Raw genomic sequence first — 27,156 nt, 5'->3', positions numbered from 1 at the left:
GTAGACTGGCAGTAAATGGCATTTAGACCAGCATCTGTGATGTAACAGTCTTTTCCTACAAAAGAAGTTTAATTTCTTTCTGACTCATCTTCAGACCTTTTTCTTCCTTAGTCCTTGTAAGACTTACTCCAGACATTAACAAAAACAATTTAATCGATCACAATCTGCAGAGGTCTCTTAGGGACACATTCCACAGATCAAAGCAATTCCAAAAGAAGGTCATGCTATTGTTTCCCTTTAGCCATAAGACCTGGCAATTGTAAAGAAAACATTTAACCTCTGCATTACCTGAAGAAAAATTCACTTTTCACTATTAATACAGAGAGAATAAATAATACATGAATTGGAGAAATACCACAAACGGTAGGAGAAGAGAGAATATAGGCTTTGCATCATGTTCTCATCCATATTTATGAGGCCCTCAGGTTTTCTGGGTAATCTGAATAAATGGATTTTGGATGATATGCACACGGTAAGAAAACTGCTTTCCATGAAGCAAGGGGATATAGATGTGGATGTAGCAGAATTAGAGATGCTTGTACAGTTCTATTCATTACAGGAGAGACCATGACATCACTTAAGAACATTTACCTGTGTAACAATTTTAAAATGGCATCAAACCTTCCTATGACCAGCTGCTGAGCAGAACTGAGAACTGAGGCCCTGATATATCTAAACATTAAGTATAGATAAACATTTTAATAAAAGGGTGTTTTGTGGAAATCACAGAGAGAGAATGGACCAAATCAGTCAAAAAATGTTATTAGAGCCCAGGCTGTTTGAGAATAGCTGAGGGCCTATTTCAGGTTAAAGTGTTTCATGTATATATACACACATCTCTCAATATGCACCAAAATTGCTAAGAATTACTTATTTGTCTGGATAAACTTTAAAAACAGGTACCAGAAGTTAAAAACCAAACAACAGAAAAAGAAAACCCGCAAGGAGCCCCAAAGGCAGACACAATGGTGGACAGAACCCAAGTACACAGAGAGACAGGGTCAGAAAAGGACTGTGTGGAAGCAGCTGCTCACAATACCTAAAAATAGCTTAGCATTCCTCCTTTTTGGTAAAGCTCCACCTGATGCTCCTGGTACCTTCTGGAAAGAGAGAAAGAAACAATTAAAAATCCATCAAGTAAGACAACAGTAAATCAGCCCACCCCATCACCATTTCTGACACACATCTGTCTGCTCACTGTCCTTCTATCAAAGCACAGTCCTTGATGAGCAAGAATTTAAATTCTCTTCATTCACATCAGGCACTGGGACTCAGCTCATCATTGCCCACCACTCTCATGGACTGAGGAAGCTCCAACTGAATCCTTCACTCTTGTCTCTGGAGTAATTAAGCAGAGGGTGTCTCATGGTCAGACTGCTGTCCTGGCACCAACACAGTGACATCCAGTACCTCTCAAACCTCTCACCACTAGATCTCCAACAGTATTTCCCAATGATTGAAGCTGAATTACAGGGAGAAGAAAAGGCACACAACAGACTCAACCCTTCATAACCAATTCCAGTAAGTCACTTAATTTTCTTCTTCCCAGAAAAAAAATGTTCTTTTCATCAGGATCCATGTCTGCTTCCATCAAGATGAATCCAAATTACCACCATGTTTTCTTTATGTATGGAGGAAACTTGACAACACCCAAGCAATTGTTTATTGGGATTTTATTGTATTTTTTTTAATTCAAGCTCCACAGCAGAGAACAGCAACTTCCAAGTGAGATTCAGTTTCAACCACTACTTTTCCAGTTCAGTATACTTCAAACTATTATGGAAAACAGTAGTAGCTGAGGAAATGTCAAAGTCAATGCACTTGCTTCTTACGCTGTTTATTAAATGGCACCATTAAATAAATCAAATTACATCAAATAAGCCTCTGCGGCTATGTGATGCCAACATGATGCATTATGTAGTGTGTAATGTTAGTGTAACTGGCAGGGTTGTCAGGCAACTTTTTTTTTTTTTTAATAATAATACTGAGATACAACAGGTGGAGAGAAACCAGCCAAGAACCTGTCAGCCTAGGGAAGGTTCATGTTCACCTCTGCTCCTTCACAGGCAAAAGGGTCACATATTTTGGGTGGTTCCCTTCACCATGTAAATAAAGCTTTGGCCTGAGCAAATTGCTTGAATCATCAGTGAGGTCTTATACATCATAGGAAAATTTTCCATTCTTAGAAAGAGCAGATGCCAACAAACGCCCCTTGGCTGCATTTAAGAACAGAATCCATTATCCACATATAAAAGCCCTAGGGAAAATGAGTCAGGGTTGCAACTGCAGCATTTAAAATAAAAAAAAAAAATTCTTCAATCAAGTGAAAATAACAAGCAGAGCCTTTCTTTCCTTAATACTACTGGAATTTAACAAGTGGAAAGGAAGTAGCCAGGAATCCAAATCTCTTTTAAAAGAGTAGCAGCAAGAAACAACAATTACAAATATATTATGAATGAATTAAACATACCCCAAGGATTGTTGTTTGCAATACTAGGAAGCTCCAACTGAATTCTTATGTCACCAAGTAGGGTATTGTGAAAGTCATAAAGATTAGAGATTTCAAAGAGAAAGAATTCACATGGAGTGTTTATATTTAATTCAGGCTGGAAATTATTTCAGTTTGATTTTCCAAACTGCTGAACACATTGGAATTGTAGATGCCCAATATTCCTGAAAAACCCACAACCTGACAGTTTTACCTTGTTTCTCCACGTGTCAGAAATCACTGAAAACACTCCCCCCATTCACAAAGCCACTTTGGTTTCTAACAGATGTAACACACCCAGCGAATGGGAGGGCACAGGAGGCATCAGCAGTGGCATTAAATTCCATTTGTGATGCTTCTTGGACAAGGTGACAGCACAGCCTGTTCTGCATTCCCTTGAACTGCACCAATGTCACATTTTTTATAACACTGCCATCCCTGAATAACATCCAGGAAGCCATCACTGTAGGAACCTTCATGCTTCTCTCCTAGTGTTTTCAACAGGGCTGAGGTATCACTACAGCACCAAGCTAAAGCTGTGCCTGGAACTGAATAGTACCCAGTCAGCTGTATTCAAGCCATACACTACAGGAAAGTGGCTGACTGAGAAATTCTGAAAACTGAAATTCTGCGGGGAAAAAAAAAAAAGAATTTTCTTTATTTAGCTAAGAATTTTACCAGAGGGTGCTCCACAACTTGCACCTTGTGCACATTTCTGATGATTCAGCAGCTGCCTCTGGTGTTGATCTGCCACTGGCAGATACACCAGCTCTACTTAAGCCAACAGGCTGAAGATGTGACCCTTATTTTCTAATTGAACTGTGACAAGATTCCCAACTGATACTTATTCCAAACATCTTCAGAAGCAAACTGGGATTTCTGCAGCAATGCAGTGCATTCTACAAGGATGATGCCAAGGGAACCACAGGCAAGAATAGCAGCCTCACTGAAAGAATCTTAACATACCATATCCAATGCCTTTGGCTTTACTGTATCCCACACCATCAAAAGCTTGGCTTAAAAAACCCAAACCACAATGCAGCATGTGCCAGACACTTCATAAAACTGCTCCAGTGAAGGCCTGATGTTTCACATTGCTCAAAGGAAAGGACAGCATTTAAGAAGCAAACAGCCACGGTAAAAAAAAATCCACAGCTAGTATATGAGGAATCCTGGCTATGAGCCCTATCAGATGATGCAATCTTCACCTGCACTGTATAGTCAAACCCTGTTTCCTAGCACATGACCCAGAGCACCAGTGCATTGCCACCTTCAAACACAGAGCCAGCCCTCTGCCACATCATGATTCACAAGGAGAAAAACAGGAACCACTGAACTAGTTCAACAGAAGGGGTATGCAACACCAAACAAATGCCGGGATATTTTTCTCCATTTTGGAGTTCTTCAGCCTAATCTTTATCAGGAAAGGAATTTTTGAGGCCTCCTTTTAATCCCAGTTTGCCCTAACATACTGGAAAGAAGTTATATAGTAGGAAAGCTGGCAGGATTTCTGCCCACCTGTCTCCATATAGCATCTTTCAGAAGTGTTAAAGTCAGTCAGAACAACTGTTGCTAAAACTAGACTAGGCTCTCCAGAAACTCAGTTAACAGTGTGAAGTAAAATGTTAGTATCACCCTTAGAAAGAAAAGCAATTCTTAAGTATAACAAACATTATTAACAATCTCAACCTGGAAGACATCCCTGTAATTCTGATAAAATATGAACAGTCATCTACTGGAAGTAAGATAAATGGTCAGGGCACTTTAGGTAACTCAGGGCCTTCATCACCCAGGGGAAACATTGCTGTAGAATGAGAAACAAATATTTAACCCACTCCAAGTAGCTATTTTAAGTCCTCTAACTTGCCAATACAGGCAGAGCTTATGGAAGAGTGACCATAAGCAAACCCAGTGCCTTCCATATAGATCAGGTCAGAAGTCATTAACAGCCCTTTAAAGATGTCAGACAAACCACACAGACATGTTATGAAGCAAAGGTTATAAGTTGCTGTTGATATGCAGTGATAGTATGGAAGAACAGTGAACACAAAGTTTGTATGTACCCATCCCTGTGTGTGGGGTAGACTAAAGGAGGGGCAGCGTGTGTCTCTAGAATCCAGCATTAATTTAAGCTAAACTTAAGATCCCAGACCAGGTCAGGATTTAGCTGTACAGGAGTTTTAAGATGAAAAGAAGTCCTGTCACCCTGAGATGAAACATCATACAAAAAGTAGATCTTTTAAGAAAGAAGCTTCCAGTCAGATCTGAACCAAAACCAGTAATTCTACACTTCAAAGGTAGGTTTCAGAAAAGTATTTAGCTACCTACAGTATGAATATAATATGCAGACAATATGCATGTGATATCCAGAAACAAGCAGTGAAAAAGATCAGTGGAAGTCAGGAACAAGCTGCCTTTAGGATCTGACACTTTAGGGCTTTTGATTCATGTCAGAACTGAAGTTACAGGATTGGCTGGGATCCAAGCACCTGAATTTGATATCCAGCCCCAAATCTGAACATGTTCATTTCTGCCATTCAGGATTTGGTCTGTGTCTGAAATGCATCATCCAAATGAGCACAAGAGACCAAGAACTGCTGGGTAGTTAGCTTGGAAGCCACAAGTCTCACCTCTATCACATGGCGTTTCAGATGCAAATACACACATTGTCCTGTTTTCCGGTAATGCCTCTCAATGTGTTCCCTTCCAAATCCCAGAAATGTGTTCATGCACACATAGAGACCTCCTTCTGAATCCTAAAAGGAATTACACAAACAGTTACAACATAGCAGGAACTGAACAGGACAGAAAGGACTCAGTATGCATTAAAAACCTCCAAAGAATTGCAGACCCTTTCTGTTATCACACAAGCACTTAAAATACGGCTTTTGTAGCACATCATGGTGTTTACATTATCAGTTCTCTAAGACACTTCCACATCATATCACATAGCATATCACATCATTCCACAGCCTACAGAAACTCTTTGAAATGGGTTACAACTACAGATTAGTGATTGTCCGAATTGGAGGTCTAGAAGTCAGTCTTGAAAAATTCCACTTGAGTGTCAAATCCACAGAGATTTGTAGGCACAGAAATTTGTAAAGCAGAGAAATAATGAAGCACAGACTTTTTTTGAAATAGTAGAACTATTTTTTGCCATTTGATTGCAAGAAGATAATTCCAAATCAGAAGATCAGCAGAGGCAATGGTCCAGGGATTCAGCCTGTCTGAGGAAAACAGATCTCAAGTGACCTCACAGCTTTTAAAACTGGCTAACAAAAAATTGGCAAGTGTTTTGTGTACATTCTTCAGTATCTGTCAGGGATTCTCTCTATTCATGCAACTAGAGAGCATGAACACAAAGGCACTACAAAGGAAATATAAAGATATATACTCCTGGTACTGATCACAAATGCTGACAGGTCAGTAACATAATCTGGCAAAAGTCCCACAGCTTTTTGCTCTCCCAAAAGCTGAGTGTTGATGCTGGCTGTTACCAGGGCCTTGCTCAGTTTTAACACCACTCCAAGACCTCTCCTGTATCAGGCTGCCAGGAGAACTTTCAGTCATCTGCTCATTGGTGTTGGATCAATTTTTTCAAGCCCCCTAACATGTATTGTTTTGAATAGGTGGTGCATAACAAAGATTGAGCCTTTCAGAAGCTCTGTGACCTTCCTTCTATTGTGAGCATGTTTGTACTGTTGGATAGTACAGAACATCTCATACTAAATTCCTCAAAGAACAATACAAACTAAACTCATCAATGGGCACCTTAGAAGGAAATTTAAAAAAAAAAAATATATAAGTAAGGATAATTATTTCCAGAAACAAGTCATGTTAGATGCACACAAGTATATAAATATGTATTGAAAATTGTTACAGCAAAAACTACTTTGACAGGATACCATCTGATCATGCCACACAAATTTAAACCAAGCTTGAATGTGACACTCTAAACCCAGTTAATTCTCCCCAGCCTGTTTCAAAGACTGGAACTGAGTATTTCTGTAGGACTTGAAGGAATCCAAACTCCAGCTTACCTACACCACCCATACCTGTATGCTACTCTTTCAAACATGTTCCTTTCTGTCAATACAACTAAAGCCAGAACTGAAGAACTGCCTCAGACTCCAATAAATACTGGTATTTCCAAAGCATCCAGCAAAGCCATGAAGCTGAGGAGCAAAACATGAAGAAAGACCAGAGAATGATGTTTCACCCCAAGACCTTAGAAAATACTCATCTCTTCCACTTTTCTTAATGGGAACCAACACATACAAACTTCAGCTTTTCAGATTTAACTGAGAGGTGAACATGTAATGAACTACAGAGCTGTTGCTTTACCTACTTCTAAAGGTCAAGAATTGCCTTGAACATTCCAGAATTAAAATACACAACCTGAAGCAAGGGTTTAGCCCATCTGCCATTCACTCTTAACATATACCACAAAGTTGTTCTTCTAGCATCTACATATCACAATGATTACATTTGCAGATGAAACTATTCAGCCATCTCATTTCTGATCCACATAACCCCTGACATTCTACATAAAAAAAACCCCACAGTTATTTTTAATGTGAAATATTCACAGTCAAATATTCACAGCCTTGAGAACAGGGCTGATAGCTACAATTGCGCTCAAAAGTAATGAAGTTGTTAAAAGCAAACTCCAAATCTGGTATTCAAAATATTCCCCAAATACAATCGTATTTAAAATGTACTACCTTTATTTTAATTTCCGCTACTCTTTCACAGATTTATCTACCTTAAGGCCCATTATACTTTTGCTGTCTGCTCTTCTATCCTGTATTCCAAATCCTTTTGCATTACCTCCTCTGACAAAGCCACGGATGCGTCCTCTACAAGAGGATCCTATAGGTACCCAATCTAAATAAAAATATATAGTGTTGTCGCTCTAGGGTCTCAGGAACTTTGTTTAAAGTTTTGTTTTCTTGGAGACCAGTCCCTCTTTTTCTGGAGGGAATCCAAGAGACCACTGAACCACTTCTGAGAAGCAGCCTGTGACAATCTGACACTTTGAATATATGAGCTAAATGTAGAGTCTGAGTAAGTTGGTTGTGGTTACTAACAAAACAGTGATTTCTACTGGAGAACACAGGCAGTGTTCTCTCACACAACGTGGAAAGAAGTGGACAGACTGTCCAAAAGCCTAAAAGGTCACAGTAAAACAGGGGCCCGTGTGAAAAAGGCACCTTTGTAGATGGCTGTACAAAGGATTAGGTCACCGTTTGCTGCTCCAAAAAAACTCGACTCAGATCTATGACAAACTTTGTGCTGGTTAATTTAACCCTACTGAACACACAACCAGTTCTGGAAGAAATGATATCTTACACAGGCTGTGGCACATAAATCTTTGTATTTGACATTCATTTAAAATATGCATGAAATTTTATGCTGGAGGAAGGCGGTATATCTAAAGTACTGAAGACACTATTTTAAACCAGAAAAATATAAATTGTCCTGACAGACAAACCCAGGAACTTCAGCTGGATATTCTTCCCCCCTCACTCTTGCTTGAGCATGAAGTGGACACGTAGTGTGAAGTTTAGGATAAAGTACAAACATTGCCTTTCTTTATTACTCCAATCTAAAGACATTGTTGGGGTTGAAGCTTGTACGTGCTCAGGCCTTCATCACCACCCAGAAGGGCACTCATGAGCAGGTCAGTCTTCTCCCCTTCTAAGCAGAAGAAAAAGTGATTGCTCTTCACTTTATTTCTTCCTGTTCTTTGCTGCTAAGATGGCCACAGTATTTTATTGAGAGAGAGGGAGACACACAGTCCACACCAGAGAGAAAAGTATTAAAAAAAAAAAAAAAAAAAAGCTGCTCTTACTTATTTAGATAACAATTTATGTTTTGAGGAGGGACAGAGATAGAGAATCCACAGGGAAAGAGAGCAAAAATGCACCAGTTTCTCCCTCCCAAGGCTCAAAAACAGAGCAAGGAAGCTGATGGGTGAGAGGTCTGGAAACACAAATGCCAGTCCATGAGGACACAGAGATCACCCCGTCACTTCACACTGCTCATGGCACCAGACATTAACAGCTTTCAAATGCTACTAAAGTGATCAGGATTTGAACTAATGACTTCTTATTCCATTACCAACGCCCCCAAATCATTTAGACCCCTCAGGGAAATCTAGCATTTAGCAATTTCAACTCCTGAGGTGGCTCAGCCAACAATGAATTTGTAAAAACACAAAGGCTGTGGTGATCTACTAACACAGCAAACAGTTACAGACTTGGGCACAGTGTCTGCTACACAGTGTTTGCTTTAGATCCTCTAGAACAATGGCAAAACTTGCTAAGATATGTATCAGAGTAATGGTGACAAAAGGAAAGAAGAAAAGGAATAATAAGAAAAACTGGGCATCTGGTAAAGAGGTGGAGAGGGAGAAGCAACAGAATCAAAACCAGGAATGGAACAACACAGATGTACAGAAACACTGATGCGAAAATATATACAAGCAGTGAAGAGGAGCCATGTACTACTGGAACTGGTGGAAGATGAGAGATATGGGAAAAGAAGAGCTGGGCAGGGCAGAGAAAGAAAGGACAAATGATCTAGGAGTAGGAAATATATTACAGAGCTTCTAATAATGGACTGTTAGCTTCAAGTGCAAGAGAGATCATTTCCCTGCCCTTCCTTTACAAAAGCACTGAACAGCACTGAATATTCTCCTATGAGCAGATTATTTCACAGCTGCTTAACAAAGATATCTGGTATCTCTGTTGTAGAGTCTAGACGGGCACACGATCAAGGCCAATCCAATACAGCACTTAAAACGTTCCTGGGAAGAAAAAGGCTGCGTGGGCCAGTCAGTCACTAAAGTGAAACCAAACCACCATTCCAAGAGGTGGATTGACTACTCATTCACATGTGTAAGTCACAGGAGAACTCCAGAGCAGGACATACATAATTCTGGAACAGTATCCTGGACAAGTCACAGTCACCTCACAATAAGTGAGCAAATACAATGGTAAAAAGTAATGCTAGGTCAGGAGCACTTCTAAACTGCAACCAGGAATACAGAAGTTCCACCCATCAATCATCACTGTTTGGATGATCACAGATTATCCAGGAGCAGATTGTGAGGGCCACTGACAGAGGTGTCTCAGACCCACCACGGCTGCCTGCTGAGCTCAAGCCCAGTACTGCAGCTCAAGGAGCACCACCTGTACCGCTTCCATTGCAGCTTAGATTTAGGGAGCTTGATGGTTTTGGTTTTTGCAGAGCTCTGGCTGCATAGTTCTGTTGGTCACAAAGACAGTGCTGTGCTTCCAGAACAGAAAATCTGGGAAGAAGCACTGAGAGGAAAACTTATGGTTCCATAGCAGAGCTCCAGCATTGTCCATTCATCTGCATCTCTGCATTTATCATCTGACACTCCAGGTACCTTACAATCAAAGTCTCTCTGCTACCCAAAATAATCCAGTCCATCATCACTCCAGATAACAGCATGGTCAGTCACATTTACAGAGGGAAAAGCTAGTAAGATCCAAATTTAAATCAATCCCAAGGAAAAGCACAATGCAAATACACATTGTTTGTCCTCCAAAGCAGCACAGTTATTTCTCGTGTCAGCCACTGCAGGCACAACCCTTACTGATCTTACACCCACCACCAAGGAATTCATTGCCTCAGTACCTTGGAGGTCCTTTTGCAGTTAGGCCAAAATTCTTTGTCTGGAGTATTCCATTTGTCTTGGTGTGTTCAGTCCTCCTGTCTCATCACTCCTACTCCCATTCCATCAAGGGAAACAAGATACCAGCCTACCCCTCACAGACACTGGCCACAGTGACCTTCTGATTTTCTTCAAGGAATATTGGCCAAAGGAACAGCCAGATAGGTGCTGCTTATTTCTAGAAAGTTTTACACGTTGTGGTCACCGATGTCCATTACACACTCCAGACTCTCAAGGATTTCAGTCTCAACTGTACTGTATAACAAAAAGCAGAGCATCAGCACAGTTTAGCCTTTGGGAATTGTCCCAACATAACCATTACAGAGTTCCTGAGCCACAAAAATGAAGTCAGTAAGATTCACAAAGGAAGCTGTTGTCAGCAGCAAGGTTTTCCAGCGGAGCAAAGCCAAGCTTTCAGCTGCTCAAACAAACACAGTCCTGCTCTCTACAGAACCAGAGAACCAGACTGCTTGGTGTCCCCGTGTCAGACTCATGAGCTGTGCTGGGGTTGTAACCAATGCCCTTCATGGGGAAGGTTTCAGAGCACATCCATGTACAACTTTCACAGCTATACACGTAAGCCTTTCTTATACTCCCATTTGTATCCCTTTTCCAGCTGTTGCCTCTCCCTCAGATGGGTCTGATCTAACATGACCAGAGGTCTTTGAAACCAGGATCCCATTAAAAGGTGGGATTTCCACAGATGAGTACTATACTTCTACAGAAATAATAGTAATTTACCTCCTGCATTCTACTGAACACAAAGTCAGGCTCATCCATCAAAAGAGGAAGAGAAGTCACAAGCGGACACAATAGGAGAGAAGAAACTACATCACAGTGGCAGAGATAGGGAAAAAGTCACCAGGAGGGAGGACTGCACCTCAGACCTGAAAAATTAGAGGTACAGGACTTCATCAGCTGAATTGCAGGGAAGCAGTTGGCTCCCAGAGCTGCTGGGCCACTCACTGGAGGAAGCAACAACCAACACTAGGCCAGGCTTGTGTTTCACCAGCAGTCTGCCTTCCTTCCTCAGTTCCTGTATAAAAGAACAGCTAACTGGAGTAAGAGCCCCCATCACAGAAACACAGTTTTCCTAGAAGACACCAAAAAACCTACAGAAATATAATTAAAATTTAAGTCATAAAAAGGCATATTTTTTCATCTTATGAGACAAGCAAACTAAAAAGTGTCACTAGGGCTCTTGAGTGCACAGAAATTTGCCTCCTGTTTCTGCCAACTTTCCTGGGAACCAACCCTAGTATGATCTGTTGAAAGGAGGCCAAATCTAAGGACATGAATTCCTCATCTGTTTAGTGGTATTTCTAACAATACCACCTTTCTGAGAAGAGCACCATACTACAGTTAATCCATGTGGAAAAAGTACACTGAATATCTACTTGTACCTCTCCTAGCTCACACTTCTGAACTCTCCCAACTAATGACTCTCATTGTAGTACAAAGGTGCCACTGTTCTCAGATCTTCACCCAAGGAATTAAGATTTTAAACTCATGGAAAGGGAACATCGACCAATTCTGAGAACAGAGAAGCTGCCAGGTCTTGCTTTGCCCAGTTGGAAGTAGAAGATGGAGCTACTCATACCCAGCACCTCATTTTCCTTGGCACCCCTTGACAGGAACAGCTCTGATTTTCATCTTTCCACTTTGCTTGGTCCTTTCAAAATTGCTGCTGAATCTTTCATCATCATCATCATCATCATACTTTGTACCCTAATACTCACAGGTCTGATGGTTTTCAGTGTATTTTAAAGATCACAGCACATCCTTACATGAAAAGTAATAATATACAATTAGTATGGCTAAAGAAACTTGAGTATAGAATTGTTACATTACCAGGTATGTCACTGTAACACATACAAACACTCCGAAAATTCTCTTCTTTGGAGAAGAAGAAAGGGGGATAAGGGAAAAAAACCCCCACAACTACTGAAATTAGATCTTGTATTGGAAAAAAAGTGACAGAACAAAACATTTTGCATTGAGCTAACTCCAAACAGAGACATGGTAAAGTTAAACTGTAACAAGGAGCATATTTTAAATGGCAAAATGAGAAGATGTGAGGAAATACTGAGAAATATCGCCACAGGAGAAAACACCTCCTCCATCAAAAATGCAATCTGGGATTTTAGCATGGCCAACAAAATCAAGAGCATGTTTTTTAACACTGATCATCTGCTTCAACATTATAACAAAGCTAACAAACAAACAGTGTATCTTCTTTCAAAAAGAGGCAGTAACCTCAACAGGAAGAGGCTCACTCAGGTGATAACCTAAGAAAATAAGTCACAAAACCAACCTAACACAAACCATAAACATCTCCCTTTAGCCAAGCACCAGCCTGTCTGTATCCCTTCACTTTCCTTCTGAATGGAAAACTGTAAAAACACAGCTTTGCTATTTTCCATTTGTAAATGACAGCGTTTTCCCCTTGAAAGCACACATTACACTTGCCCCTTAGAAACAATATCCAGGTATCTCTTAGATTATAGGGAATTAAAAATAAAATCTGCGACAAGCCTTTTGCTCAGCTAAGGTGAGCAGTGGTATGGGCTGAAAAGCCGTGGGAAACAATAAAAACTGGCACTACTTTTATTTTTATTTTTACTGGTACTGCATAGGTTCAGCCAAGCCTTTTGCCCAGTGAATGCCCATAACACAATTTAAACAAAAAGTTTTTACATTGGAGGGTAGCATTTTCCAAAATTTGAAATCTCTTTCCAACAAAGTCAAAAGGATGAAATATTACTGAGTATTGGGAAAAAAACAAAACAAAACAAAACAAAGAAATCACACATGCTGATTTCAACTCCTGCTTTTATCCACAGTTTCTGTTAAGTTTTGCTCAAATGTTTTATGCTTTGTTCAAATATATAAAGTGCTTTTGCTGTGTTTATTTGAGGTTTGTTGGAGGGGTGGTGATTGATTGGTTTTTAATCTGTGACAGTATTTAATATCCCTTCCTACTTGTTAACAGAAATTTTTTATAAACCATAACTTCGAAGAAGTCTGAAAGTGTTACTAAAAACATCAACCATGTGCTCGCCCAAGCAAAAATTTGAAGGAAAGATTGTGGTATATTGATTTCCCCCCGCCAAAACCTTCTTAAGTATATAATGCAATTATCGCCTCTGCGGTAGGGTCTGATTTGGCAGTTCTAATCAGCCGCCTCCAGTACAGTCAGGGCTGCTGGGTGACACTTGAGATCTGAAGAGTGTGGGTAAAAATAACCTCTGTTCAACAAGACATGATGAACACCAGACAGCTGAGTCACCTTTAAAACCAAGTTTGATTTTCTGTATTAGAAGGATTTATCAAAGAGAGAGGGAATTATTGAAAAGAAGCAGATACAGGATTCCAAAAATCCATCCGAAACGTGTGTTCCATTTAATATTCTGTAATGTAAACCCTGAGTTTCCTTTTGATTGCTGCCATTGACATTTACATCAATATGTAGTGCTCAATCACCTTTGGGAAAACAGCTTCATGTGGAGAAGCAACTTTTAAAAAACTTCAGCTCTGTTTAAAAAAGTGTAATTTCTAAGCACCTGTTCCTCACAAAGCATTGCCTATTTACAAAGACTTCCAGTATTACCAGTGAAGTTAAAAACGAGTCAGGCCCCAAACCTGCCACTGAACACATGCAATTTGCAGAGCTGGTGGATGATTTGCAAGACATCATAAAAACACTACCACAGAAAGTTTGCCGCACACGAAGCATTCATCTAACAGCAAACTAACCAAGCTAGTGGGGAAATACTACAAGTTCATTGAAGTTCAGTGACGTAACTGAAACCGTGGGGGAGAAAGTGTTTCAGGGGAACTTTCACATCGATTTTCAGGATGAGCCTTTATGTTGGAAGCTTTCTCTGAAGATTTTGAACAGAACGAGCACCGAGGCAGTAGGAAAGCAAAACTGTTGGCATCTGCTCGCCAAAATAAACCAAGGAGAAGGCCAGCTACTGCCCCCGTTTTATCTGCCTCGGTGTGAAAGCAAAAGCAGGGCTCCGCGGGGATGGGCAAACCCGGACAGGCAGATCAGACAGGGAAGTTTCCCCAAAAACCACAAAATCCCCGTGTCCAAGCAACCACTTGAGACTGCCTTGAAGAGGAAGATAAACAAACAAACGCAGGAAGGAGCCGCGCTACTGCGAAGGAGCCGGGGATGTGCGGGGAGCGCTCCCGCCGCTCCAGCGCAGTGCAGGACACGGGCCGCGACCCCCGAGCGTGGGGGGGAGGCACCTGGAGGGCGAGGGGGGCCACGGCAGGTGGAGGAAGGGATCGGGGGGATTTTGAAGCCACAGGGAGAGGCAGCGGCCCGGGGATGGGGCTGCCCCGGGAGCGGGGGTGCGGCGGGAAGCGGGAAGGGGCCGCTCGGGGCGGGCGCAGCGGGGAGGGGGCGCGGAGGCAGCCGGGGGTGGTTCGCTGCACTCACGGGCGAGTCGTAGGAGAAGGCACACTCCGTCTTGTAGACCCGGTCCCCTGACTTGGGCACCCGGATCGTGGGCATGTAGGGGACGAGCAGCTCGCCCAGGTCCCCGGCGGCCATCTGCGCATCGCCGCCGCGGAAGAGCGCGGCCCGCTGCATCCTCCTTCCCTCCTTCCCTCCCTCCTTCCCTCCCTGCCGCCCGCCCGCCCGCCCTGCGGAGCCGCTCTGCGCGGGCGATGCAGGCGCAGGGCAGCCGGGCCCGGGGCAGGGCGGCGGCGGGAGCCGGGCCCGAGGGAGGGCAGGGGGAGGGAAGATGCTATTTTTAATCCAATGGCAGCGGGAGCGGCACCAGCTGCGGCGGCGGCACTCGGGGGTCCCGGCGGGGGCGGGCGACGGGCAGGGCGGCGGGGGCGGGATTCCCAGCCCGGTTCCCCGCCGAAGCCCCGCGTTTCACCCGAAAACCCTCGTTCCCATGAGGGAAGGACGGAGACTTCGCCTCCTGGTCTCCCTGTATAGCGCGGAGCAGTTTTCCCTTTGGCCGGTAATACTCTATTACAGTCTCTTTTATTTTTTTTTAGCAATTAAATACTACATATATTGTATTTTTATTTTTGTATGAAATAGGTACAGTAAAAAATGCATTGCGTATATTTTAACGCTCAGTCCCTCGCCCACGATTGCCCAGTGCCGCGATGCAGGTGTCCCGTGTGTCCGGTGACTGTCGCGGTCCCACCACGGCCACGCCGACGGCTCGGACGTCGCAGGGCAAGCGGGGCAGGTCGGTGTGGAGGAACGAGGTGGTGGGATGCAGGGCGGGAATGCCCAGCCTGGGATGCCCTGGGATGCCACTCCTGCGGCAGTGCCAGCAACTAAACCCAGACCTCACGTCTTGAGGGGGACAGTACCTTCAGCTTGAAGTGACCTTTTTCGGGTCATTTGCTGTTTCTCTCTGCTTTTCACTTCAAAAGAATAGTGAGGGGAAGGAGGAATAGAATGAAGTAACTTTGTAGGAAAAAATATTGAAATAACTTTTTTTTCAAGCAATAACTATTGCATGTGCCTGGCAGCAGCACCACTGAGGATATGACAGGCCCATTTAAAATGAAGATGAGTAATGTAGGTAAATAACCTTCCACACATCCACATTATATCCAAGGATTCATCGATCACTTCTAAGCAGGTGATGTGACCTTCACTAGAACCACCTTTTACCTCAAAATTTGAAGTTTCAAAAGGTGGTTCTCGGAAAATCTCAATTAAAAACAGAATGGAAAAATAAGTTGGTTGTCCAGCTATGAGCAGGCTGTGAGGCTGAGCAGAGCAGTGCACTCTGATCTCAGGAAGTTTTCTAGAAGTGTTGGGAACAATGTGAAACACCGAGGGCAGAATGTGATGTTCATGGAATGATTTTAGATTTACCCAAGAACAGACATTACATCAGACTTGTGAGCGCTTTGGATGCTGGATAAAAAACAGTAATACAGGGCCAGACAGATTTATTTTACCTGAGGAGACTTTGTGCTTTTTTAATGGCTTCCCTTATGAATAACTCAGCATTTATAAACAATGAGAGCCACAATAAGACATATGAGCCATCTAACCTGAAAGATTGATTCAAACAAAAAGGACAAGCAAAGCACTGATACAAAATCAATGTCTTTCTAATGTTTGGCCCTGCCAGGAAACAGCAAACAAGGCAGTTTTTGCTTAAAATAGTCCATGCAGTGTCACTTAATGTAAAGAAATTTATCTTTTAAGTTTCAAACCACAAGATGATCAGGGGTTAGTAAAGGGCTTGGGCTTATCTCCTTTAAAAAGTGGGGCTTTTGAATACAGACAGATAATTTAAGGTCACAAACTGTAAGAGGCACTTTCCATCACTCCTGAGATTTAAAACCAGAGGAGTACCATGGCCTGTAGAACCTGAGGAAACACATCCCTCTAGTGGCAAAAGCCTGCCAGGTAAAGGGAAAACCCTCCATATTCCCTATGGAATTGTTAAAAGTGGTGTAGAAAATCAGCTGTACAGTTCTGAAAATGCATGGCAGGTAAGTGTGGGGCTGTCCCAAGTGCAACTTGCCTTATTCACCTTATGTCTTTCTTAATTTTTTCTTGGTTAATGAAGGTTGCATGGCACATTTCCACATGAGTTAACTCATGTCAGCCCATACCATTCTCCCTGGCTTGATCCTTGCTCTTTAGCCATCCAGCAATCCTTCCACAACAACCTTCAACAAGCAGTTTCCTTTTTTCCCCTTCTTCATCATACTAAGCCTGCTACAGAAAGTAGCAACCTCTCTAACAACAGTATCAATAACTTTATATATTGCTAAAAATGTTAGATATGCAGCAGTTAATAGGAAAATACTTATTTTAGTATTTGTCCACCAAGACTCTTCTTTCTCCTAAGAAGTTCTGCATAGAATATTATGAGTTAGATGAAAGATTTAGACTTATAAAATCCCCTGAAAATCACTAAAACATGAATTTACACACACCACTTGCTTTTTAATGTTCAAGAATCTTTCCTTTGCTTTCTACTCTGACATCTCACAGTGTAGATAGATAGTCATAGGTCTGGGCAAGCACTTATGTTTTAATTCTGCCTTCTGAAAACACAGGAGCTATCTGAGGTAATAAAACCTCAGTAATGAAAAAGTATTTGCCTAAAGTGGTAGATATAATCCTAATAATGCATAGATATGAAGGTATTTTTCTTACTTAGTTCATCTTCCACCAATTATCTGACACAAGGCACTGAGAAAGAAAAAAACTTACCGTTTCCTCTCCCTTTCACTTGAAACTTTAAATGCTAGAAATCACAAAATGAAAACTAGTATTACTAACTTGTTTCACACATATTAGGTCACAGAACATCACTGACTTTAGCAGCTGTATGAGCTTAACTGCCACACACTTTCTTTCAAGTGACTGGAATCAACACAACCATTGTTTATTTTTATTCATTTCCATCAGCAAACAGCAGGATGTCTATTCCATAGCTCAGTCACAATTTGTCAGTATGCATTTAAGACCATGCACACTGTCCTAAAATTGTTTAATTGTCAGGTGTGGATTTCATAGAATTATCAACAAGGTTCTTATCAGGTGTTTCATAATGATACCAAGGTCCATCTCCCCGGTGTCTCATCAGTCTGCGTGCCTCCAACTCCATCAGCCTGAAAAAAAAAGAACAATAGACACACTCAACATGGAGTTTATTGATGTATTGATTGTTTAACATCAGGGCATTACTGACATTAGCAATGACTTTAGCATCTGTGTTTTATAAATACTGCTTAAACACAGGTAATACCAAAATGTGAAGGGTTCAACTAAAACACGAGCTATGACATCCTTCCATTTTATTTTTTTTTCAGCAAGTTGTTTCGCAAAGGAGTAATAAAAATACTTGCAGGAGTTTTGTCATAAGTTCTTGTCTAGCTGAAAGCATTAGCAGGAGCAAGAAGAGCTGTCCACTTGCTGACTCAGGAAGACTGAGCTATACCTGTATAAATACCAAGTGTTTTGAAGAGCCTCTGTTATTTTACAAGACTGCCCTTGGATTGTTCTGGTAATCTTAATACTGAAAAGGCAGGGACAACATATACAGTAACTTCTACCCTGGCAGCAGCACTCAGGGTCAGGTGACACAGGACAGCGCTTTATGTCAGCATCCAGCTCAGTATGTTAAGCAAAATCAAAGAGTCAACTACAGTGTGCAGCAGTATTTTAAAACCATCAACTATAGAATGTACCTAATTTCAGTTTTCTTCGCTTCCATGTCAAGCACAGCCATCTGTTTCTCATAGTCCTTTTCAGGGGGGTCAAGGACATAACGAGCAATCCAGCGAGTGATGGGGTGCTGGAAAATAGAAAAGCAGAGGTTATTCATTTTCCAAGTAGAAATGTCATCATGGCTGAATAATTTTGTATATTCACAGTCCTGAAAAGATGTCGTAGACGTTATGAGTGCTGCCATTCAAACCATAATAGTAAAGTTAAAAACATGTACAACTATTTGTGAGGTCAGAACTCTAAAAAGCCATATTTCTTTTGACATTTTTAATGCCAAGATAACCTGCAGATGGCTATTCTGTAGCAAGATTAAAAGTTAATGGAAGACACATGATTTATTTTCTTTTTGTTGAAGTAAAGTTCCTTAAACTGCCACTGTAATCACTGAAATGGACCCCAAACCTTACTGTAAATAGTAACATTTCAAACTTTTGCTTCCACATAGAGGGCATTTCACTAGAAACAAAAGTCTAAATGAGTTGAAATAGTCACAATCATATTGCTGAATTCAATTACTTCCTACCAGAAACAAAACAGTGCTTGCAGCAAGAAGCCAGGGACTAATTTTAAGAAAACATAATGAAATTAAACACATACAACCTTGAATTTCTGACTATAAATATCTTCAATTCTAGATAAAAAAGCATGTGTGATATTGGACTTTAAATATTGTAAAAGTAAGTTTACTCCCAAAAGTATCATCAAGAGAAAGGCTGTCTGTAACATGCCACTCTCTTACATGTTACACTCACTTTGTAGTATTCCCAGTACTCTGGAACATAACCTTCGGGAATCTCTGCAAGTTCAGCTTCACCTGACAGGGAAAGGAAGAGAGGAATATTTAATCCTATGATTGTTTTTGAAAAGTACCTTATATTCTGCCTTTCACATTAGGAAAAGATCATTAGATCATTATTTCTCACGGACAGTACTTAATCCCTCAATGTGAGCTCTAACTGGACTTGCCATTTTTTCCAGACACATCACACTGCATGTACAGATCATGCTGTAGCTCACAGACTTTAGGTGACCCAACAAATGCCACTTGTGTACACAAACCACACACCAAAAGGGTGAAATTAGCAGCTATACAGAAGAAACAACTTGTATCAAGTCCACCAAAATGCCCTGTAAAGTACAGGAAATGAAAGCATGGATTTTTCCTAATTTCTCTATTAAATTAATCACAAATTATTACAGCAGTAGATTTAACACACATATTGCCAAGCAGAATTTTGGCATCTTTGCTGGATTAAAGGTGACAGTTGCTGTCTTGTTAAAGTAGTACATAAAGCAAGGTAATACAGACTCCTCATGTGAACACAGAAGTGTTCACTAAACTTCACTGATATTTGAAAGACTGTCAAAAGATGGATTTTATTTTTTTTTAAAGCAACAACTAAAGAAAATATACTGGTAACATCTTCTATGCACTTATACAATATTATTGTAACTGTGAAGCCTATTTCATAGTCTTCCAAAGAGAGAGCCTTAAAATATCTCTTTTTTTTCTATCCAGCATGATGAGTTCCCATTTAATAATTCTGACATTGTACTTTGCTTAGCCATGACAGAGCACTCACCAATGAAGATGTTGACATACATTATGAACAGTGCTGCTGGTATTCCCGTCAGGAATATGTAGAATCTCTGTAGAGGGGATAAAAAGAAACAGTATGGGAAACTCAGAACCTGGGCAAAATTTAGATTAGGTTTGTCTGAAAATGGTGCAGCAGCCAGTAATTCTTAGATTTGCATTTTTAGGTTAGAAAGGGGTGTTGTGTGTAAAGATTGCTGTTTGAAATGAGTTAATTAATAAACCAGAGCACACGAAGAGCGATGCTGTGTCAGTCCAGGAGCCTGTTCAGTGCAGCTTTCCCCTCTCCCAGCAAGGTCTGTCCCTGCAGGAGGGACAGCAACACTTCCCTGAACGCTGCCTCAGCATCTTGGGATGCCTGAAATGAGGCAGTGACACCAGTGCAATAATCCAACACCAGCTCTGGTGGCTGTGCAAGGCAGATAAAGGAAGCCTGATGCCGTGAAAGGGGTTGTATCAAATTGGCTGTCACCTGTCATAATAGGCTTTACCCAAAACCTGGCTTTGAGGGGTCAAATTCAGGTCAGTCTTCCTAAATCTCACCTCTGGTGTTAGTGGTTTAGGTAACTGAAGGCAAATCCTGCAGGAGAGTAACTAATACGTTTTAAAAAGGAGGATGGAGTGGAAAGCATTATGGCTTATGCATATATGAACACCGATATGTAATTCAAGAATGCTATTACAGCAGTAATTTAAGTACCTATCCCAACCCTTGCTATTTAGCCAGTCTTTTAAATTCATCTGTCCCTGATTTTACAGCATGTGACAAAAAATTCTTAAAGAGGACCTGCAATTCTTGTTTATCTGAATAGTGCCAACCATATTTTAGATGCTGTCACATCAACAGCACAGAAAGTTGTATTTTAGACACTCTTACACCATTTTCAAGGAACGTTTTACACCAAATGCAATAACTTTGTTTTTAACTCACCAACAAGTTCAGAAATCGAGTATCATAAAACTTTGTTGCCTTGATAATAAACATTCTCTTCCCATGGCCGCTGCTGTGTCGCACAGGAACTGAAAATTGAACCGAAGTGTTATGTTTGTGTATCCCATCGGTGATTATGCCAGGACAAGGTCAAACACACACGTGAGGAAAGAAAAAAACCAACTGTACAGCAGTGGCTGAGTTGTTCCGAGCTGGTTTTCTGGAGCTTATCATTGTTCATCTGGACTAATTTCCTATTTTACCAGCACGAACCTATTTTTTTTTCTAACTTTAGACATGGATCTACTTCCACTTGTAAGTCCCAACAAGTAAACCACTGAATGTCTCCGTACAGGGCCAAGTAAATTGACAATTAGCATGGCAAGAAGGTCAGCCTCCCGCACATTTCAATCAATGTTTCACCCCAAAAAAGGCAGTTTTTCATAGGAACAGGGACACGCTGCAACTGTTTAGCCCCCGGCTCTCCCCGCGGCCTCTAGCCCGCTCCCCAAGGTCACCTCCCCCCGGCACACCCGCCCCGCCGCTCCCCCACCGAGGCTGTACCGAGGATGCCGGGGAGGCAGGGGGCGATCCCGGAGATCCCGGTGTTCCCGGTGATCCCGGTGCCGGCCGCCCGCCGCGCCGCCCAGGCCGCGGCCGCCCTCAGCAGCCGGCTCATGGCCGCCATGGCTGGGACTGGCAGGGGGCGGGGCCGGCGGCGCCACTTCCCGCCGCGGGGTGAAGCCAGGTCGCCGCCATCTTGGAAAAGGGCAAGTCCCTCCCAGTGCTCCCTGTGCTACGTGAGGGCGGGGTTGAAGCTGGGCAGGCGCCATCTTGGCAAAGGGCAGCTCGTTCCCGGCGCTCCCGGCGCTGAGGGAGGCGTGGGGCGATGGCGGCGGCCGCGGTGGTGGGATCGCTGGGCCGGCGCCTCACGGCCGTGCTGCGACTGCCCCGGGCTCGGCCGGGCCCTCCCGGGTACGCACCGCGCCGGGGGGGCTCTGCTCGAGCACTGGGGGAGGCGGGCGCGGTTCCCGGGAGGATGGAGAGCCATTGGCGGGAGGAGGCTGTCCGTGTGTCCTCGTGTCCGTCTGTCCTGGCTCCTCAAACCTGAGGGCTGCAGGGTGGTGTGTGGCCTCAGGCATCGTGTGAGGGCAGTGTGAAGGATTCCCTGTGCCTGTCACAGTTCTGCAGTCCTTGTCCCCGTGCTCCCAGGGCGGGGTTTTTGTGCTTTACCGCGTGTTCGCGGCTTTTGCCATTAAGGCACAAGGGAGGTGGTGGAGTCTCCCTCTCTGGAGACATTCCAACCCCGCCTGGGTGTGTTCCTGTGTCACCTGCTCCAGGTGACCCTGCCTGGGCAGGGGGCTTGGAGTGGATGGGTCTCCAGAGGTCCCTTCCAACCCTGGCGATTCAGCGGTGTATTCTTGTACAGCATAGCTCATTTGTCTCTGAGTATAGAAAGTTGATAATTAGATGAGATGACGGAAAGGAGAAAACACAGAGATGACATTTTTGTGAATAACCAAACCCATGCCTTTTCCCCCCAGCCCATGGTCTGTCTGTAGGTCCTGTGCCTTTGTGAATGAAAGAAACATTCTCCTTCACCTGAATGTTATTTTTTTTACCATACGTGGCTTTCCTTCTTATTTTTATGCAGGTTGGTGCTGAACCTGTTTCACAAAAACCTGCCAAAAGCTGAACCCCTCCATCAGGTGAAGTTCCTGCACACAACTGTGTCTCGGAGGGGGCTGGAGGAGTTTTTTGATGATCCAGGAAACTGGGGAGAAAAAAGCGTCAAGTCTGGTGAGTTATATTTAGCATTTCTGGTAATGATCTTCAAGGCACTTGTGCTCAGCTGAAATCTGACCTGGTTTTTTGCATCAGAGAGTATTCATAGCTACATAAAACTTATTTTTCTATATGTATATATACATACATGTGTTTGTGCATTTTTATGCCTGTGTGTATTCAGTGTTTGTGAAAGCAAATAGCTCTTGGGCAGCAAAATGTTTTGCTGTAAACCCTCTGCCTTGTTCTGAAGTGAGGTCCTATGGAACAAAAGTAATTCAATGTAGATTCATCTTACAGCTTTCCCTGTCACCAGGCTTTTGGAAACACCAATAAACACTACATGTAATTGCCTTTTTTGTGTATTTTTTGTATTTAAAGCAAAGCTGAATATCCCCAAGGATAGCTTTCCAAGTAGTAGTATTTTCTTTAAAATGATCCTTGTTGTGTTGATTCAGCTAAGCCTAATAGAAACACTTCTTTTTTTCTTTCCAAATAAGAGAACTTTGTTCTACTAAATCATTGGGGTTTGTTTCTGTTTATTTTTATTTTTTACAGGGGATGCATGGAATATAAAACAGCTGAGGGGCAAGAGTAGTGAAGACTTGCACAAACTTTGGTAAGTTTTAGTGAAGAAGGTTCCCTTCTTTCAGAGAAGCTCTGCACTTTTTATTGAAATGTGGCTGGTGAACTTATGAGCCAGTGACTTCAGTCTGCCACCCAGCTCTGCAGGCTCCAGCCTGCTTTAGGCTTGGAACAGCCCCAGTTCTGGCCCTGCTTGGAACACAGAAGCTCTGCTGCAGCTGGCTGTGGGATAGTTGTGTCTGGGACAAAGGTTTGGTATGAAGATGCTGAATCTGAACCCTCTGGGTTGTTTGAATTGGACAGAGTTGGTTTTAAGTGCCTTGGTGGGGCCAAGACACTGTGTTAGATCAGGGTGCTCAGGTCTGTGTTTATTCTGATCCTGACAGTTCTCTGAGGCTGGAGGTTGTATCACCACTCCAGGCAGTGCCAGGGCTAAAATAGCACTTAATCATTACTGTGAAGAGTTTGTTCCATGTTGTCCTTTTGCTGTGCACCTGTAAGAAGAATCTGGCTCTGTCCAGGTAGGGGAAGACAACTTAGTGTTGTCTTCCCTCCCAAGCCTTCTTTATTCCAAGCTAAGTAAACCTGTCTCCCTCATCCTCTCCTTGTGTGTCTGCCCTCCCCTCCCTACCTCTACTGGGCTTTCTCCAATTGCTCAGTACCTTTTTTCTTCTTCATATGAAGCCAGCAGGTAGGAGATGGGATTTTACTGTGCTCTATCTAACAGGATAGTAAGTGAATAACTGCTAAGGTGTCCAGAAGTTGGTTTTGAGTTACTGTGTTCTCTGACCTAGGTATGTCCTGCTGAAAGAAAGAAACATGCTTTTAACTATACAGCAAGAAGCAAAACGACAACTCAAGCCTATGCCAAGTCCAGAACGGTTAGAAAAGGTGATTTGTTCATGCTACATAAAAACACAACTCTTAAGTAAAATCGCTCAGTGAAAGATGAAGTGTTTGTAAACTTGTTAAAGACCTTTTCTTTACATTATTCCTGATTTTAGGGTATGCACAAACACTGCTCAAGTCATATTTTGGTCACAGCAGCTTTCTCATCAACCAGTGGGTGTTACTGGGGCTGGGACCAGACTCCACAGTGAAAACTAAAATAACAAACAGCCAGTACAAATGACCTGACAGAAATACACACAGCAAACCTTCTGCTTGCTTCCCTTGCCTCCTCCCCACCCCTGCCTCAGAGCTTTCTGCATTAGCCAGCTGGTCTTCAAACAAACATCAGACCATCAGTTATTTCCTATCTGTCCTGCTCTCAAGTGAGGTTTTTAAAGCACTAGTGTGTTTTACCTTTGTTTTTCTTTTAAATTTTGTCTTAGGTCTTTATTTGAGATCTTTTAAATTGTTGGCGTTGTTTTTTGTTGGGCCATCCTGAAACTATTTACCATTTCCAGGTAGAAAAGTCTATGAAAAATATAGACTTGGTTGTGAAAGAAAGAGAAGTTGCTCTGAGGCTTTTACAAACTGGCCACGAAAAGCCAGTTCCTGGAGAGTGGAGACACGACTTCTTGGGACGCACCTTCTGGTACGGAAAACTTCCTTTTTTTTTTTTCTGTGTGTGAATTTTTCTTGTGGTGAGTCTCTACCAGAAAATCCTTAACTAATCAGGGAAGGATTCATATATGCTGTAGAACCAAATGTATTTTCTGGTCACCATTCCGGTGCTTCTTGAGTTTTGGCTTTTTTTTTGTTTTTTAATGTGATTATAATTGTTGCTAAACAATTCAATGGCAAACTTTACCAGTAATTATAACAAAATTAGTTCCATGTAACTAATTTGATTTCTGTGCTCAGAGGATGTTTGTTACTACACCTTTTCTGTTACACATGAATGAACCAGGGAGTACTGTTCAAGTTGAACCATCTGGACTTTCCTGGTTACAATGCAAAGTCCACATATTCAGGGACAACAGAGTACAAACAGCTGTTTGGAATTCTCTACTACTCTTGATATTTAAGTTAGGTAGAAGCTTCTAACTTTTGAATTATTTGTTGTCCAGACACTTTCAGTAATCTGTAATTTCAGGTGATGATGCTGAAGGCTCTGGCAGGATCTATTATTTCATTACCAGAATTTCACCCTCATCATATTGGCATTGGAAGCACTTAATTACAGTGTTCAGCTCTTCAGTAACAGTGTAGATAACACAAGATCAAATGTTACAATAATGGTGACTTTTCAGTTGTTATCCACTTGTTTCCCCCTTAAATGTAAATGAGCAGAGTACTGAATGCACTGACCACTAGATTTATGTCTCTGGGGATAAGGCTTCTGTGAATCTCCTTCTGCCTGGAAACATTGTCAAAAAAGAAAGCACTGCCCATGTATTTTAAGTCCAGTCCCCAGTTAAAGCAGGGAGGGGGCAGAGAACATGGAATGTTCGTTAAGCACATGCAGAAACTCTGGAATACACACAGTAGTAGGTCTGACACTCTGGATGTACTGGAGTCTGTAGGTAAGTCTGCACAAACCATCTGTGCAGCCCATGTGCAAGAGGAACCCTGAACAGAAATAAGAGTCTGTATTTAGGGGAAAGGCTTATGTTCTGGAAGACTTGCACTTGACAGGACACTCCAACACCAGCACTTAAAAGAAAATGGTAGTAGAAACAAAACTCTTTGGACACTGTTTGTTCACATCAGCTTTGGGAAGTTTTCTTATGAAGGAGTAACTTTAAACTAAAATTGCAAATAATGACTGGGCCCAGCATTCAAACATCTACAGTTTTTAAAGCAAGACTACTCTGTACAGAAAGAGGCTGAGCTACACAGGAGATGCAGTTACAAACCAAGCCAGCAAGGGCTGGAAATAAATAGCCCCCCACAAATTCTGCACTCTACCAGACCACTTTATCACTGTACTGAAAGCAAGAGAAACTGGTAGAATCCCAGAATGAAGACAGTGTATACATTCTGTAACCCCTTTTATCTGTCCCCAACAGGTACAGTTACAAGGAATGGCCGATACCATGGCACTTGAATGAAAGACACAAAAAGAAGAGATTCTATTACTTACCTTTTGTGAATAAGTTCATCAGGTAAAAAGATTTTTTTTGACATTGAAGGTTATTTTCTGATCTGTTCTTCAGTCCTCCTTATTCCACTTTACAAGGAAAAATAGTAGTAATCTTTTGTTGTTTTTGTAGCTCCTAGACTGAAAATGAGGCTTTTTAAAATTACAGCTTGTTCCGTTTCTTTTTTCTGTTTCCATCTTAGTTACTAAGAGAGGTGGTTATGCAGTTGCACTGTAAAAGTAACTTCACATGCAGACTACCAAACGTCTGCCAGAGGTGTAAATTCTGTAGAATTCAGAAGCAGAAGGGAAAAAGAATTGCTTTGTAAGCTTTTTTACTTATCAAAAGCAAATGAATTCCAAGGCTGTTAATGCCAAGAGCCTCTGTCTGATTAGGGGGGTGAGCACATTAAGGTGGTCACAAGCTGTGTGGAAATTAATTAACAACACCCACTTCTCTGTTTTAGACTCAGACTTGAAAAATTCTTACGGAAAAGGGCAAGAAGGCAAAACCTGGAGAGGACGAAGCGGAAGGTCTTGGAAAGGAAGTTCCCTCACCTCGCCCTGAAGTCTCAGAGCCAGTAACCTGCTGGAAGAGCCCAGTGGTCAGGTGTCTGTGACTGAACACAAAACATGTTCTGAAACCGCAAACAGCTCCATGAGCATTCCAGAGCCCCCTTCTTTTTTTAATCCCACATTTGACTTAAATAAACGTGTGATCTGGAATTAAAAAGCAGCTTTGGTGCCTAAATGAAATCATAACGTTTGTTTCTAGAAACATCTGATAAATGT

General features: G+C 42.1%; 4 protein-coding genes across 5 annotated transcripts in view; 2 read left to right on the top strand and 2 right to left on the bottom strand.

Annotated features, from left to right (window-relative positions):
* Window positions 1-14,947, bottom strand: part of USP13 (ubiquitin specific peptidase 13) — a 49,766-nt gene extending 34,819 nt beyond the window's left edge. For both annotated transcript variants that reach the window (XM_051782255.1, XM_051782256.1), the window contains exons 1-3: window positions 14,647-14,947; window positions 5,119-5,244; window positions 1,040-1,100 (exon numbers count right to left, since the gene is read on the bottom strand). In XM_051782255.1, the coding sequence (XP_051638215.1) occupies window positions 1,040-1,100; window positions 5,119-5,244; window positions 14,647-14,799 (340 nt within the window). In that variant the 5' untranslated portion in view covers window positions 14,800-14,947. The remainder of the gene's footprint in view (window positions 1-1,039; window positions 1,101-5,118; window positions 5,245-14,646) is intronic.
* GNB4 (G protein subunit beta 4) overlaps window positions 1-27,156 on the top strand; it is a 151,723-nt gene that overhangs the window by 40,005 nt on the left and 84,562 nt on the right. The window lies entirely within an intron of this gene.
* On the bottom strand, window positions 17,578-21,693 carry NDUFB5 (NADH:ubiquinone oxidoreductase subunit B5). Its single transcript, XM_051782280.1, has 6 exons — window positions 21,531-21,693; window positions 20,967-21,055; window positions 20,022-20,088; window positions 19,191-19,252; window positions 18,399-18,505; window positions 17,578-17,819 (listed from the first exon to the last, which is right to left on the bottom strand). Exons 1-6 carry the CDS (start codon window positions 21,652-21,654, stop codon window positions 17,699-17,701), a joined length of 570 nt encoding a protein of 189 aa, XP_051638240.1. The 5' UTR covers window positions 21,655-21,693; the 3' UTR covers window positions 17,578-17,698.
* MRPL47 (mitochondrial ribosomal protein L47) lies at window positions 21,797-27,114 on the top strand. The gene is made up of 7 exons (XM_051782279.1): window positions 21,797-21,941; window positions 22,621-22,766; window positions 23,310-23,370; window positions 24,131-24,227; window positions 24,746-24,876; window positions 26,294-26,389; window positions 26,832-27,114. The coding sequence occupies exons 1-7, from the start codon at window positions 21,856-21,858 to the stop codon at window positions 26,947-26,949; spliced, it is 735 nt and encodes a 244-aa protein (XP_051638239.1). The 5' UTR covers window positions 21,797-21,855; the 3' UTR covers window positions 26,950-27,114.

Source organism: Manacus candei, unplaced genomic scaffold, assembly GCF_025592945.1.
Source record: "Manacus candei isolate 608988 ecotype Guabito, Panama unplaced genomic scaffold, ASM2559294v1 h1tg000015l, whole genome shotgun sequence".
In the NCBI taxonomy this organism is placed as follows: Eukaryota; Metazoa; Chordata; class Aves; order Passeriformes; family Pipridae; genus Manacus; species Manacus candei.
Note: the sequence above shows the minus strand (reverse complement) of the source record. Positions and strands in the feature narration are given on the sequence as shown.

Coding starts and splice junctions, on each gene's coding strand:
- NDUFB5 (XM_051782280.1), bottom strand. CDS start 21,654: ATGGCGGCCATGAGCCGGCTGCTGAGGGCGGCCGCGGCCTGGGCGGCG. Junction 20,089..20,966: donor CTCGATTTCTGAACTTGTTG/GTGAGTTAAAAA, acceptor TCCCCTCTACAG/AGATTCTACATATTCCTGAC. Junction 18,506..19,190: donor AGTACTGGGAATACTACAAA/GTGAGTGTAACA, acceptor TCTATTTTCCAG/CACCCCATCACTCGCTGGAT.
- MRPL47 (XM_051782279.1), top strand. CDS start 21,856: ATGGCGGCGGCCGCGGTGGTGGGATCGCTGGGCCGGCGCCTCACGGCC. Junction 21,942..22,620: donor GCTCGGCCGGGCCCTCCCGG/GTACGCACCGCG, acceptor ATTTTTATGCAG/GTTGGTGCTGAACCTGTTTC. Junction 22,767..23,309: donor AGAAAAAAGCGTCAAGTCTG/GTGAGTTATATT, acceptor TATTTTTTACAG/GGGATGCATGGAATATAAAA.